Source organism: Nesoenas mayeri (genome assembly GCF_963082525.1).
Source record: "Nesoenas mayeri genome assembly, chromosome: 3".
NCBI lineage: Eukaryota > Metazoa > Chordata > Aves > Columbiformes > Columbidae > Nesoenas > Nesoenas mayeri.
The window spans coordinates 66,176,275-66,191,065 of NC_137544.1; the positions used below are offsets into that span (position 1 = coordinate 66,176,275).

Sequence of the window (14,791 nt, forward strand, 5' to 3'; positions counted from 1 at the left end):
TGTAATGTGAGCAGAGCATTGTACCTGGACAATTCCTGCCCCTGCCTTTCTTATTGGAAGCCGCTCAGTTTTAGATCAAGCCTATCCACGTTTAGTGCTTGCATTAAGCTTCTCCCACTATTACCATCCAAAAAGACCCTAAGGCCACCTTCCATTCTTCTCCTTCTCAGCTTTATCATGTTAATCAAATACCTTCTCCTTGGTACTCTAATATCTTGATTTTCTTGATTGTGCTACTTGTTTGTTTGGCTGTTTTTTTGTTTTACTTTTAAGGGTGGCTTGGGGAACGGAGGGCAGGAACACACAGAAATCCTGCCAGAAGATAACTGACAAGTCAGTCAGTGAGACTAAAACCAGCATGATGACCAATTATCCAGTTATTTCAAAAACCCTGTATTAAGGAAGTCTTTGTGAGTCTAGTTCTGTCCAAATTTGCGACTTCTGTTTCCCGAGGGAATTTGAAAAAATAAAGTGCCTTGGAAGCAGAGGATGCAAGTCTTCATTTTACAGTGAAAAATGTAGATTCTTTCACTTCAAAGATTAGAACAATGTCCAAAGCAGTTTCAGAAGAGCTGTTCTCACACTAAAACTATTATCTTAGTGCCTTCCTTTGTTTTTCAGCCTGTAGTAGCATATGCACCTTAAAGGAAAGTTATGTACATTTATTTGATTAAATGCTGTCATTTCTGCAAATGGAAAACTGCCAGAATGGTCTTTTGAGCAGAAAAAAGTTGTTCACCAGCATAAAGCTTATTTGATACTTGAATTGAATTTGCAAATCTTTTTATCCTACAAATTCTTGTGCTGGTTCTAGGATTTTTTCTTAAATTTCTGCTGAAATTTTTACAGAATTTGTGCAGTTCATATAACCCACAAATGACATCTGGCTTTCTGCATAGAGAAATACCTTTGAGCACAGGGAAGCTTATTTAGAAATCACAGTGCTAATGCATGCAGTAAAGCTCTCTGTAATCTCAAGAGTTGCCTTCGTGTTTTATTCATGGGGAATGTCATGGACTGTAACAAACACTTCCTTAATTTTCCAGAAACTTGTCAAGATCTGTATTTCCCTTCCTGTGAGGAAAGTATCTTTTCAGCTTTCTAAAGTGTAGGGGGTTCATGTGTCTAAGTCAGCTGCAGCTACGCTGTCCACAACAAACAGGTAGATAGATGTAGTGTAAAATGGAATTCTCAGATGTTTCTCAAATACATGCAAATAAAAACAATATGCTGAAAAAGACAGAAGATTTCCTGATGAGTTTTACATTTTGATTTTTATAGAATGTTTCTGAAGACTGTAGAGTGCTCTTAATCATAATTTTAAGATAGCTCCTTAAAAACCACATGTGGGCATCTCAGACTTTTCAATAATGCATTACTATCAGGCTTAATGTTTTGTTACTGAGCAGTAATGTCTGATTCAGAGCTACAAATGCATATCTACTTCATGATGCAGAGATTTAAGCAAGGCTTCCTCAGGATACTAAGTTCACCATAAAATAGTAAAAAAGAAATCTCAGACATCCTTTATGAGCACAAAAGCTGTCTGGCAAAGTCATAAAAAGAATATTACTGTATATAAGACAAGGATTTTATAATGGTCAGCTGAACTGCATGCTTTCAATTGAAATAAATATTCATGTAGCAGTGTTCTGTCCTAATAAAACACTTAATGTCTGAACACTTTCTGCCAAGTGTGCACACAATTTCTTTTTCTTCCTATTCCACCAATGGACAGAATGTCTGCTTTATGACCCTCTTAGGGTTTGCTCTTAGTGGCTTTAGAAAGAATCAAACATCTCCAGAGTGGAAGACCTGACAGGAGAAAGACATCTCCATGATAGAGGTATACATGTCTTGAAATTCTTTGCTGAGATGCAGAAACTAATAGAAGAGCAAGATGTTTTGCTGTAGATTCTCAAGGCTCCAGTTTCTCAAAAGAAAAATTGAGTAGGTGCAATAACCTGTTCTCTAAGCCAAAAAGTATTTGAAACCTACAATTTCAGAAGTTACTACCAAAAGGTTGTCTGCCACTTATACAAGAAGAATGACAGAATGGAGGCCGTGGGGTATCTTGGGCACTTCAAGACACTTCAAGAAATAAATTCCCTCCATGGTTCTGCCACCTTGGTAATCACTATGGGACCATCAGAGTTAGAAGTAATGGTTCATACAGCTTGCTGTAGGCAGCCAGGCTTTTAAAATTGCAAGCTATAATATGTGTATGCCCTTTATTGGCTGAACTCAACATGTAGAACATAGAATCTGTGCATTTACCTGTATGGCACATCAACATGGGGCATGGATGCAATATGAAGGTCAATATGTGGGTCAACTTCCATTTGGATTCAGACCTTCTTACTCTTCACAAGTTTTTGCAACTTAGGTGTGCTGCAAAATATAGTTTTTGAAGAACTTGAAAAGCAAATATTTTAAAATTTTGAGTTATAATTCAAATTCTGTCATGACTACAGTTAACCAGAATAGTTTTTAGAAATTCTTGAAAGTGCCAACATTTCAAACTTTCCATACTGCTGCAATTAATTGAAATTTTCCATGTAGTTTATATTTAAATCAATTAAGGTGCAATTAAGGTTCCATTGTTGCCAATAACTTCTAATTGTTCTGTAATAGACTACAGATACATTGAAATAAGTAAATGAAGCCAAAGGTAACTAAATTACACTTCTTCTGGTAGAGTTATTCTTCTCTATTTACTTTACATGTATTTATTTGTGAAATACTGAATGGCTTCCAGGATTCCGTGGTAAAAGAGAGAATGTATCTGTGTCAAGTTTTCTCTTGGGCAGTGACTCGTATGAATGCCATTGCTCTATGAAGACTGTAGAAGTGGTCAGCAGCACTTAAAAGGGTGCCCATGGCTCTGCTGCCTTGATTTTACTGCTCACTCAGCATAGCAAGGTGTGTATGGAAATCTTTATAGCTCACATACATCTAATAAAATCTCTTGGTCTGTCTCCATTTAGCTTGTGGTACCCTTAAAACACTCTTCTAGATGAATGGAGACAGCACAAATAAAAGATCAATGTTGTGTTAGGACTGTCTTTGAATTGCAAAAGCAGTACTTGCATCTGTGAGATTACTTAAGTGGCAGGTGAATCCAAGCTGTGTTGCATTATTCTGGTACACTAGTAAATCTGTTCTTAAAAAAATTATGGCTTTAAAACAGATAGCATACCACAGATCATTAGAAGTAACATATTATGACATTCACTTAGAGGTTTTGCTTAGTGTTTGGAGCTAAGAAGATGTTGTGTATATTAAAAATTCAATAAGTCACCTAACTCCCCCCCCTCCCCCCCCCCCAAAAAAAAAAAAAGTGTTTCAGGGATATCTCTGTCATTTCTCCCACTGATTGTTTTAGGAAACTAAAACCCATCAACCAGTCAATCCTGTAAAGATCACTCGAATTGTCCCCAACAACCAGTTAAAAAAATCAAGGAAGTGTTAATATAACTCTGTTGTCATAAATGTTGAGATTTTCCAAATATGTGGACAATCTGAAATGATAGTTTGAAGTCTTGAATCCACCATATACAAAGCCTTCCTCAGTGTACATTTATTTCTTACGATGAATTCTGGTTTTCTTAAATGGGCAATGTTAACCTTAATGTTTAGACCTTGAAAGTTTCAATATCCCTACATTTAAAAACAATTCTTGTCAGGAATCCATGTACCAAGTGAACACCAGTTGAGGCAGTGAAAACACGAAGTATGCTTAAGAGATCAACAGAGTCGCATCTGGGGCTAGTATAAACTGGTATAACTTCTGAATTTACGTAAGCTACACAGTTGAGGTTTTGGTCCTTTATTGACAAAGTTAAAGGAAGCAAAGCAATGCAGAAGAGCTGATGTGATAGATCACACATCTTCCTCCAACCGCCCTCCTCCCCCAAAAAAGAAGTATTGTAAGGGCTAGGTTTGTTGGCTGCAGAGTAAACCACCCTTGATATCCTTAAGTCATTGATTGCGCCTTTCTGATGCAAGGTGATCTTTCTTGCCTATTGCAGAAGTTTGAAAAAAAGACAGATTGCTCTAGCTGATTCTGCTCTAATTCTATCCTAAAAGCTAAGCCCCAATGTGTCCTACCTGTAACAGAAGACATAATGTCACTTCCCTGCTGGAGAAAATTATGATGTGTGTTTATCCACACCCTTATATATCTTTCTTTCAAAACAGCCACTAGGGAGTGGCTCTGGAAGGTAAAATAAAAATTTCACAATTGCTAATGGAGTTTCAAGATATTTTTATGACCACCTAGTGCATGAGCTTCTCCAGGGAATGCCCTCTCAGTCCTGAGAGGGAACAGAAATGCTTACAGGAAGGTCATGTGCAGGGGAAAGCTCCCAAATGAGCAGAGGAGGCTGGATGGGACAGTGCCAAAAGTTCAGATAATTTCTGGGGCAGTAATGATACACTTTGGATGCCAGGAAAAAAAAAAAAGTTGTTCTTCCTTCATCAGAGTACAGACATCAATAGAGCCACTGAAATAACTGAAATGATACAGCCTGTGTTGTTTTGTGCCATGTCCAACACCTTGGAAATTTCTGGGGAAAACACTCAAAAACCTTAGCACAAGTCCTGCAGGAGGTGGAGAGTCAGGGAGGTGCAACTCTTCAGAAATTACCTTCTTTTCATCTTCTGGAGGCACTCTGTGGAATTTGAACAGACTGGAGTCAGTATTCAATAGGCCTGCCCAGGTATAAGTGTAATAAACCAAATGATTCTTCCATCAGTTATTCGCTTTTGAGCTCTCTTCCCAAGGCAGTGCTCTGTGCACAAGGGAATTTCTGCAATAATTACCCCTGAGTACCCAGTGGTATAAGTGGTAATTACACTGTCTAAACATAGAAATAGATCCTTCTGCCATTGGTTCCACAACTGATAGGAAGCCTTATTCCAAATTTCTAAGGGTTTCTTAGTTCTCATATTCCTCTAGCAATGCAAGACTGAAGATACAAACAGGGTTGTACAGAATTCCTTGCTTTCCAGCTTGTATGAGCTACCTGTCTCACAACTTGTATAATAAACTGTTGCTGTACCCTTGGGTTCCTTTCCTCAGCTGCACAGTAGGGACAGCAGATGTTCTGAAAAATGAAATCCTTCATGATTATGGGGTTGCTCAGAGGGCCATAATATCTAACCATCCTCAAGAGAATGAGTCAATCAAGCAAAACAGAATACTATTCCTATTTCCTATCAGCACAAATGGCAAGCATAGCACTGTTAGTAAACCATGCCACCAAATGGAGACAAACAAACAGATCCAAAACTAGCAGAAGCAGCTTATACCTGTGTTGTGACAGACTGAGAGATCATCCAGACTAACAAGGAGAAATATTATTTCTGTTGGACAAAGGCCCGCCTTCACCATCCAGTATTTTTGCCAAGTTAGAGCATTTTAAGAAGAATGAAAATGTTGAAAAAGCTAAAAGGCAAACTGAAATCTTGGAGATGGTATGTGCATTTTTTACAACTATCTTAGAAGGTTTGCTCAATATCCGTTCAAAATATTCTACTGCTTCACAGTTATATACTAACTTTCACACTTAGTTACTGAAAAAATAATTTATCTCATCAGTCTGACTTGCTGAATTAAAGATTCTAAATTTCTTTTTCATGCCTTGGACCAGGGCACCAAATATAAACCCTCTGTCTACAGTCAGTCTCTAAATATAGCCAGGAATTAAGATATTCCTGCTTCTGCATCCTAAATAATCTAATGAAATCTATTACAGTTTTGCGTAGATGACATCTGGTCTTTGTAAATACAACATGAAACATGAAATCCAATGAAAATAAGCATGAAACTAAAGTTTCCACCCATCCTATTTCATATTCAGTAAACTTATTATTGTTTTGCATCACAGGATGGATTTTTCGTATTTCTTATAGACTTCAACTTAGAAGCTCTCCAAGAGAATGCAACACTTGCAAAAGAAAAGGGCTGATAACTTTGACTTCAGCCATTAGTTAAGCCAAAGGAGTGAACATCATTCATGTATTCACTGCGAACAGTCTCATTGCTTCGATTTTCAGCCTTGTGCTTTTATTGATCAGCATGCCAGTCACACCAAGCTAAATAACAGTTTGCGTTTTCAGATACAGCAAGGTTCAGAGTAAACACCAACATCAGCTGTGGAAAGGATGGAATCTGAGATTAATTAAATACAACTGTCCCACTGTGCCAGTAAGATCTTTGCCCATTATAACTGGAAGCTTAGGGTAGTCCCACTACACAATATCCATGTTATCAACTGATCTCAAAATACAACCCCTTGCAGCACTCTCCTAGCATCATAATTAATGCTTTAGGCGCAAGTAGCCAAACATACTGTATTAGGACTAGAATGCAAACTATCACTGGATGTAAATACACAGGCATTTGGGGGGTGGGGAGTTGGGGTGGACTTTGGTTGGTGGTTGGGTTTTTTTTTCTCTTCTTTCAAACACAGCATAAATATATAAAGGTAACAGTACCTGCAATTGAGGACTACCCTCTTCCTTCTCCAAATAATGTACGGTCAGGAAAGAGATGGGTCACATCCCTCCCCATACTCCAGAGCGGAGTCAGAGCATAGCAAGCAAGCAGTCTCACTCTAAAGACTGGCTGGCCTGTGAGCTCTGAGCAGCCTTAGAGAAAACCATGCCGCTTGAAATGCTCTACAATGAAGACCCGCTTCCTTACAACTCCTGTTGATACCATGTACGGCCAGATTTGCAAACCTCCAAAACAGCTGGCCATGGCACTCCATACGAAAAGGTGAATAGCTGGGAAATTTTCAGTGGTAGATGTTGCTGGGCAGGGCTGAGGACATGGACCATTCCTGTGAAACCACACTCCTGACTCTGCCCCTCAAACATGTCAAGTGCTGGGAACTACAGTCACAGATTTTCCCTTTCTGCAGCTCAGCAACTCCCACCCATTTCAGCATCAGTTCCTGCAAGTGTAAGCAGGGACGGTAGGGAGTAGTCCCCAGTGCCTGATGTTCATGCTGCACTGTCTTGTTTCCTCCCTTGCTCTGACCCAAGTGCTCACATCTGCACAAGATGAATGAGACTGGAACTTGAACCAAGTTGAAATTAATTTTGTTTTATTTTCTTTCCCCTCTGGATGAATTTTAAATCATGCCTGCTATTTTATCCAGTTCACCAAGTACCTGCACAAGTGCTGCTTCCAGCACAGAGAAGGGGACAGCTCAGGTGAAGGAATGAGTGATTGTGAGCTGTGCAGGAGAAAAGGGAAACATTTATTTCAGTAACATGTCAGCTATGTGCTATGTTATTGTAAAACTACAGCAAAGTCACTGTCATCATCATGTCTGAATAGGTAACCTTCATCCTGTCCCCTTGTACTTATAGTGCAGCAGATTCTAGCTATAGTACATGTTTAATATATGTATAATTTTAGGAACACAGGTGGAATGCATGGGATGTTTCCATTCTAAATACCTAAGTATGGGTAAGTTCACCAGTTTCTGAAATGAATAAATTTTGTGATTTTGTACAAATGTTTCTAGAATCTTTACCTTACTTACAAGAAAGAAATATTCCCAGTGAAAATATCTGGCTTTAATTTCTTTAACCATAGTCATTGCACTTGCTGAAGCAAGTACCATTCACAGCATGACACAGCTATCATGCACAGTCAGCAGAGGTTCAGCACAGTAATTTGGAGAAAGTGCTTCCATACTGTCACTCGCCATCTGAGCTACCTATTATGCTGCAAAATTTTCCCTTTCCTTCCTATCTGTTGTAAAAATATGGGCATTCTTTTCTATTATGTCAAAGCATCCTTTGTTAACAACAGATATTTACATTTTATTTTTTAAAAAGTTTGCTTTTTATTATGAAGTTTTGATCTTCAAGAGTGCAGCAACTATAAACCATAATAAATAATATCAATAGCATAAGCAGGTGCCCTCACCACAGGTAGCTAAATTGTTCTTCATTGTTTAATTTGACCAAACACTTCAGAAGTGACCTGATTCTATTCAGTGACAGCATACATAGAAGTTAGCTATGCAAGAAGCTGAAATTGAGTTTTGCAGCATGAATTTGGGTTCTGATGCTTGGTGTCCTTGGTGCATGTGGTTGTGTGCAAATTGTCTATACAAACGCTGCTACAGAAGAAGAATTTCAGGAGTTTTAGCAACTCTGTAAATGCAAACTCCCAGCTGCTGCTTGAATGCATGTGGATGGAGTAGCGCATCTCTCGGTTGTCTGCACATGATGTATTCAGGTAGTAAATCAACCAGAGCTGCCTTTCTTCAGCACTCCTGGCTGTAGGAGGATGCCCTGCGTGTGTGGAGCACAGCACATGCTGCTCACACCAGGCCATCTTCTACCCACTTCTGTTTTAAACTGGGCTTCTCACCACAGTAATGTTTGTACTTTTTCAAAGGCAAAAGTACTAAATTTATTCTAATTTACATATGCTTGTAATAGCCATTACTCTGGGAAACTTATAGTTGTACTAAGAAGATGTGAAACATTACAAGGATCCTGACAACTAAACCCTCCTAAATAACATGAGTTAGCAGTAAATGTTTTAACTTCTTTTGAAGACTAAGTAATGCATGGAATGTTACTTCCAGCTGCATATTGCAAGAGAAAATTTTCTGTGACCAGAAAATACTCAAAGTTTTTGGAAAAGTATTTTGGAAATGCATAATTAATATTCCTTTTATTTAAAGAAAATAACTCTCCAGTAGCAAACTTCCCAGTTACGATATTTAAAATAATCCTGGCTTTTAACAGACAGCTATTAGTGCCCATGATATAAGATCTGTTATATCAGTTTCATTGGTCCAGCATTGACCAGAGAAGTCAAGAAACAAAAAAGATGTTTCCAGCTCATGTTTAAAGTGAATAACCGTCCCGCTGTATTTTTAGTACAATCAAAAGAGCTGTGATAGTCATATGGTAAGGAACAACTCAGGCTCTACCAAGTGCTACACAAGCTGTGTAGCTTGCTGTTCAGAAGGGTAATAAACAGACCTTTTAGTCTGGCCAATGCAGTAAGAATAGATGTGATTCAAAGGCACAGTAGCATAAGCATGTCACTAAAATGTGGTCTTCTGGAAATCGCTTTTGACACAACAGAACTATTACTTGGCCGGCACAGTTGATGGCCAAGTACTTTTGTTGCCACAAGCTCTGATAATCAGCAGAATCAGAGATTATTGTAGAAATGTCAATGTACTTTATGACAGCCTATAGTAATTCTGTACATCTCTTATGTCTGTGTTCTTATAGCCACTTGGGCACTGAAGTAGCTGAGATGAGAAAGAGGCAGCAGTCACAAAATGAAGGAACATCAGCTGTGTCTCAAGCACCTGGAAACCAAAGGCCCAACAACACATGTTGCTTTTGTTGGTGCTGTTGCTGCAGCTGTTCATGGTATGTCCTGTAGTATATTTGGTTCCATATCCACCACAGGTAAATGATGAGAATGGAAAGTGCCAAGCATGGGGAACATGCAAACTTCTGGGAGAGCATTGCTGCCAAGAGGCACAATATAACATTTCACTTAAAAATTTGATTAAACAATTCCCTGATTTGGTTGGACATCTTGTGAGGGGGAAGAGGAGAGAATAGTAAATTCAAGCTATATTTACCCTACTTAAACTATAACTAAAAGAGGAAATTTCAGTTGTAAAACTAGTATGTGTGAATGAGAGACTTGGTACTGAACATTTTCTATTTTTAATTCAAAACATTTTTTTTTATGCTTGTACTATTAATACTGTAGTTCTCTGCATTCAGGAGGGAAAAAGAAGGTCATAAATGTGAATATATGGTGACCTCTTTTACTACTTAGTTGTTGAATAATGTATATTCTGTAAATATGAGAACAGAAGCCTTAAATTCCACTTTATCTTTTAACTGATGTGACATAATTTTAGTGGAAAAGAGGCTTGAAAATTGTGGTTGATTGTCTCTTCCTAATCAAAGACTTCACTTGGAAAGTCAACGAATTAAAGCCACTTGCAGAAACAGCTTTAAACTCTCAGTGTCTTGAGATGCATCAGGTCTTCATTTCTTAATTTCATGAATACAGTGTTGAAACAAAAAGTACTTTTTGGAGCCTGTGCACCCTGTTACATACAAGCTCAGTCTTTTTGCAGTGACCATTCATCTGTATATCTGTGTTATTTTCATATGAATTGGCCATCTGGCCCCACTCTAAAATTTGAGACAATTTGTTGCAAATATATTTAAGAATACATACCAGCATGTATGCACCAGGCATCAAACAAGACAGCTTCTTCCAAGATGCCACATCCTGGAGGCAGTACCAGGGTGGACCTGCTTTGGCTGTTACTTCTAGTTTCACCTGTAGGCAGAGGATATTTGGAGCAAGGATGAGCGAGAGATCATACTTTTTCCAAGATACTTTGCAATGTGTTCAATCCATACAGCAAAGACATGAAAGTGTATTAAATGGGAAGAAAAGGATGTTTTGCCACTGTTATCTCTGCATCATGACACGGGCACAATGTAAGACTACCTATATTGTTACAGACCAAAGGTTCATTTAGCTCAGTATCCTATTTGAGGAAGTGACCTGTAGCAGATACCACAAGGAAAGGAAAAAACAAGTGGACATGCACCTCCTCAACCTATCCACAGCAAAAGTCCTCACAACTTTTGGCAATCTGCAACTTAGGGACTTCCTGGCCCAGAGGTTATTTCTGAGTGTTTTATAGCCACTGATGGAACTTTCTTTCATTAATTTGTCAAACCACTTTCTGCGGTAACTTCCTGAACTCATGTAAACTTTAGGCATCCAGAGTTTCCCATAGCAATAAATTCTACAACAGACTTGTGCACTTTGTGAACTATTACTCCCTTTTATTTGTTTTAACCTACAAGATGTTGATTTCATTTGATGCTTCCTTGTTCTTATGACTGTGAAGAACAGTGAATTATTGTTCCCAGGATGATCAAGCTTTTCTAGAGCTCTTTCATATCCCACTTCTGTTGCCTTTTCTTCCATAGTCTTCCCTGTTTTAACCTCTGACATACAGAAACTTAGCCAAACCATAGTTTATCCTTAATTCTCTTCTATCTATCCACTTACCTTGTGTCTTTCTATGTGCCTTTCCCATTTTACTGTATCCTGTCTGAGATGTCGAGTAGATCTGCTGCAACAGTCAAGAAAAGTGCACCATGTTTTGTGTTTGCTCTTTTTATTATTAATTCCTAGCACTCTGCTTGCTTTTTGACAATCCCTGAGATGATGTTTTCATATAATTATCCAGCATGACTACAACATCTCTTTACTGGATGGAAATAAAGCCCATCATGGTGCAGGTACAGCTTGAGTTGGCTTTTGCCTTGCATACTGGAACATGAATGCCCATAAAAATATCAGTCTAATTTCTAAAACTCAAAGACAATTTATTTTATTTCTCAAGCATGCTGTAACTGATTTGACAACTATACTCTACTTTGAAGCTTTCATGGGCTTTATGACCCTTGGAGTGCCTCTACTCCTTAGAATGCAATAACCTTATGTATTTCAGAAGTTTATGCATATTAAATGTAAATTTGAGCAATTATTGCTTTGAAATGTAGGATGTCTCTTCAGCTGCTTTAATAATTGTTTTTGTTTTTAATACCCTGTATATCAGGTGTTGAAGGGGTTTTTTTGGTAAAGTAGATTAAACTGAGTATGGAGAAATCCTGTCAATTTTAGCCAGTTTTCAGGATTAAGTCAAAGAATAGGCCAAAGGTGATAGTGACATCACTTGTGTTTTCTAAAATCAAAAAGGTAGAATAGGTGATATAATGACTTTTCCAGCTCTGCCTTCCAGAGTGAAGACTCCATTAGAAGAGAGATGAGACAAAACTTTGAAAAAGGCAATATGAATGTTTCAGAATCTGAGTTAAAATGAAGTAATTGGTTCTTGTGTCAAATTTGTTTGGTAAATTTTTGAACTGTCCAGGTAGAACACAGATTACCATTCTTGCCACTACAAAAATAATTTAAAAATATAAAATTAAAAAGCTTTATTAGTCACATTATATAGGGGATTCTAGGTAGGTAATTCTCTAGGGTAGTTCTCTGTAATAGGAAACCCTAACTGATAATCATAACAGGTTCTCTGGACCTAATGAAATTGCGTGCTTTCTCTAATTCCACAGATCTTTGTATTTGAGTGATACAAGTTTCTCAAGAGATACCTGTCCCGAAATGTTCCTATGTTCATTAATGGTGATGACAATGCTTTAACTGTCCATATCAAGATTAGGAGACTTTTCTTCTGTTTTTCCAGCACCAGCTTGTGTGACTGAGGACAGATCTTAAATAACTGACCTCTTAGTGCCTCAACTTTCTCACCATTATAGAAAGGGGGGGTAGCTTTTAGTAAGAAGCTTTCACTTGTATCTGTTTGAAGAATTAGTTCAATAGTTCAAATAGCCAAACAAATCATTAGAATTCTAAAAATATCTGTTGTGAATCATGTGATGTTTGTTTACTTCTATTTCACCCTGTGTTAGAATCAGAATAGGCATTAAGTCTTCTGTTTGCATAACAGCATAGGCAAATAGTCACACTTTTGTTTTGGGAATTAGTACCTTGCCTAATAGAGACTTGTTAACAGCAAAGAGATCCAAAAATTATTCAGTACATCTTACATTTTTTTTCTCTAATATTTCCCTCTTAAAAGTAACTAATATTTGGAGCACTTCTCTGTTGCTGTGGGTTCACTCCAACAGGCAGCTCAGCCCCACCCAGGCGCTCGCTCACTCCTGCCCAGTGGGATGAGGAAAGTGAAGTGGAAGGGTGAAAGTGAGAAAAATCATGGGTAGAGATAAAGACAGCTTAATAGATAAAGCAAAGATTTGTGCACAAGCAAAACAAAATAAGGAATTCATTCACTGCTTCCCATGGTCAGGCAGGTGTTCAGCCATTTCCAAGAAAGCCAGGCTCCATCACACATAACAGTTACTTGGGAAGACAAATGCTGCAACTCTGAACCTCCCTCTTCCTCCTTCTTCCCCAGCTTTTATTGCTGGGCACCATGTCATATGGTGTGGAATATCCCTTTCGTCAGATGGGGTCAGTTGTCCCAGCTCTGTCCCCTCCCATCTTTTTGCCCACCCCCAGCCTACACACTGTCAGGGCAGTGTAAGAAACGGAGAAAGCCTTGATGCTTTGCAAGCACTCTTCAGCAACAGCTAAAACATTGATGTGTTACCAACACTGTTTTGGTCACAAATCGAAAACACAGCACCATATGGACTGCAAGAAAATTAACTCTATCCCAGACAGATCTGGTACATCTATTGGCGCTGATAATTGTCAGGACAGTAAATTGCTCATTTTACAAGGACAAAGCAGGGCTGATTACCAAAGTTTGCTTAATTTGAAAAGGTGGAGATAAACAGACTCCTTAAATTGGTCATTTTATTGCTATAGGTATGGTCAGGATGTTGACCAACTAGCTTAAGCCCTGAATGGGTGCCTGAGGATCAGTAACAAAGGAAGTTGTCCTCCTTAGTGGAGAAAATAAAGGATTTCTGAAGTCCCTAACAGGAAAATCTTGTCTACCTACCACAGAAGCAGATGATATATCCCTCTGGAGATCTATAGGACCTTCCTCTCTACACTGACCAGATATAGATCTTAGGCATTTACTTTAGGAAGATTGCCTCACTAAACCATCTAACAGATAAGAAACAGTCAGGTACTGAAGGTGCTGGACTGAATCTTACCCTGTGTCTTCGGCCTTCACAAAACATCATTCACACAGAGGACAGAAGAAAAGTCTTCCTTCCTAGGTGTAATTTCAATGACTCGGGTAGCCTGAGAGTTGCAAAATTTGCAGTAAGACTCCTAACGTGACAGTCTATAATCTCCTCAATGACACTTTTTCCAGAGAGCTGCGCACTTAGTATTTAGTGCTATGGCTTTACAGTTTTGAGCTCAGCCTGGTGAGGTAAAGATAGAAGCCTGTTATTTCACTTCTCCAGCCTTATTTAGTCATCTGTTACTCCAGCTTCTTGAGCCAGTCATTCTCTTGAAAACACCTGTAAATCACTTGTTTAAAAACACCTCTCAAGACACTAGCACAAGGAGTTTGGCTATTCTGCCGTTTTTATTTGCTTCCTCTTTTGTCTCCCACCCAGAGCGGGAGTAATATCTTTTTATCATAAGGTGCTCAGATTTTAAAGCTGTGGGAGACTGATACCTGATAATTCCTCTCCTTTTACCACACAGAAGGCTCAGAAGGCATCTAACATCAGCCCTGCAAGAGATCTTAGCTGTACAGGAGTCTGGGGGATGTGAAAAGGCTTCCTGTGGATAAGTGAAGATGATCACACAACTTCACTTGGTTCTATAGCTCAATTCAAATGTGCGAGCTGGAAGGCCTTTACCTTAAAGGGAACCATTAAAACAACTGCTGAAGACTCTTTTGGAAGACAGAAAGGGAGTCACATGTCCAGCAGCTCCAAGCTGGGCCCTGTACAAAAGCTATGCCAGTCATTTGATTTCTCGTGACCCTTCCATGACTAATTTCCCACACCCGAGAGATGCCAAGGAAGATAGGGTATTTGCCAGCTTGGCAGTAAACAAGAGTTGCTCTTGGCAAGAAATCTCTCTTGTCCAGTTCTTATAACTTGTCTATGACTGCTGTGACTTAGGTCAGAAACTTCTTCCTGATGACCTTGTTACACAAATATTTTTTATTAAAGGGAAAATTCTCCTTGCATGGGTTGAGCAGTTGACTTGAACCTACAAAAAGATATTTCTGTC

At 38.7% G+C, this 14,791-nt stretch overlaps 1 protein-coding gene across 2 annotated transcripts in view; it reads left to right on the forward strand.

Annotated features, from left to right (window-relative positions):
• Positions 1–9,304: 9,304 nt before the first annotated feature.
• The window catches only part of RGS17 (regulator of G protein signaling 17), a gene marked incomplete at both ends in the record, with an annotated part of 29,842 nt that continues 24,355 nt past the window's right edge, over positions 9,305–14,791 (forward strand). For both annotated transcript variants that reach the window (XM_080340867.1, XM_080340868.1), the window contains one exon: positions 9,305–9,423. In XM_080340867.1, coding sequence (XP_080196993.1) covers positions 9,305–9,423 — 119 coding nt within the window. The remainder of the gene's footprint in view (positions 9,424–14,791) is intronic.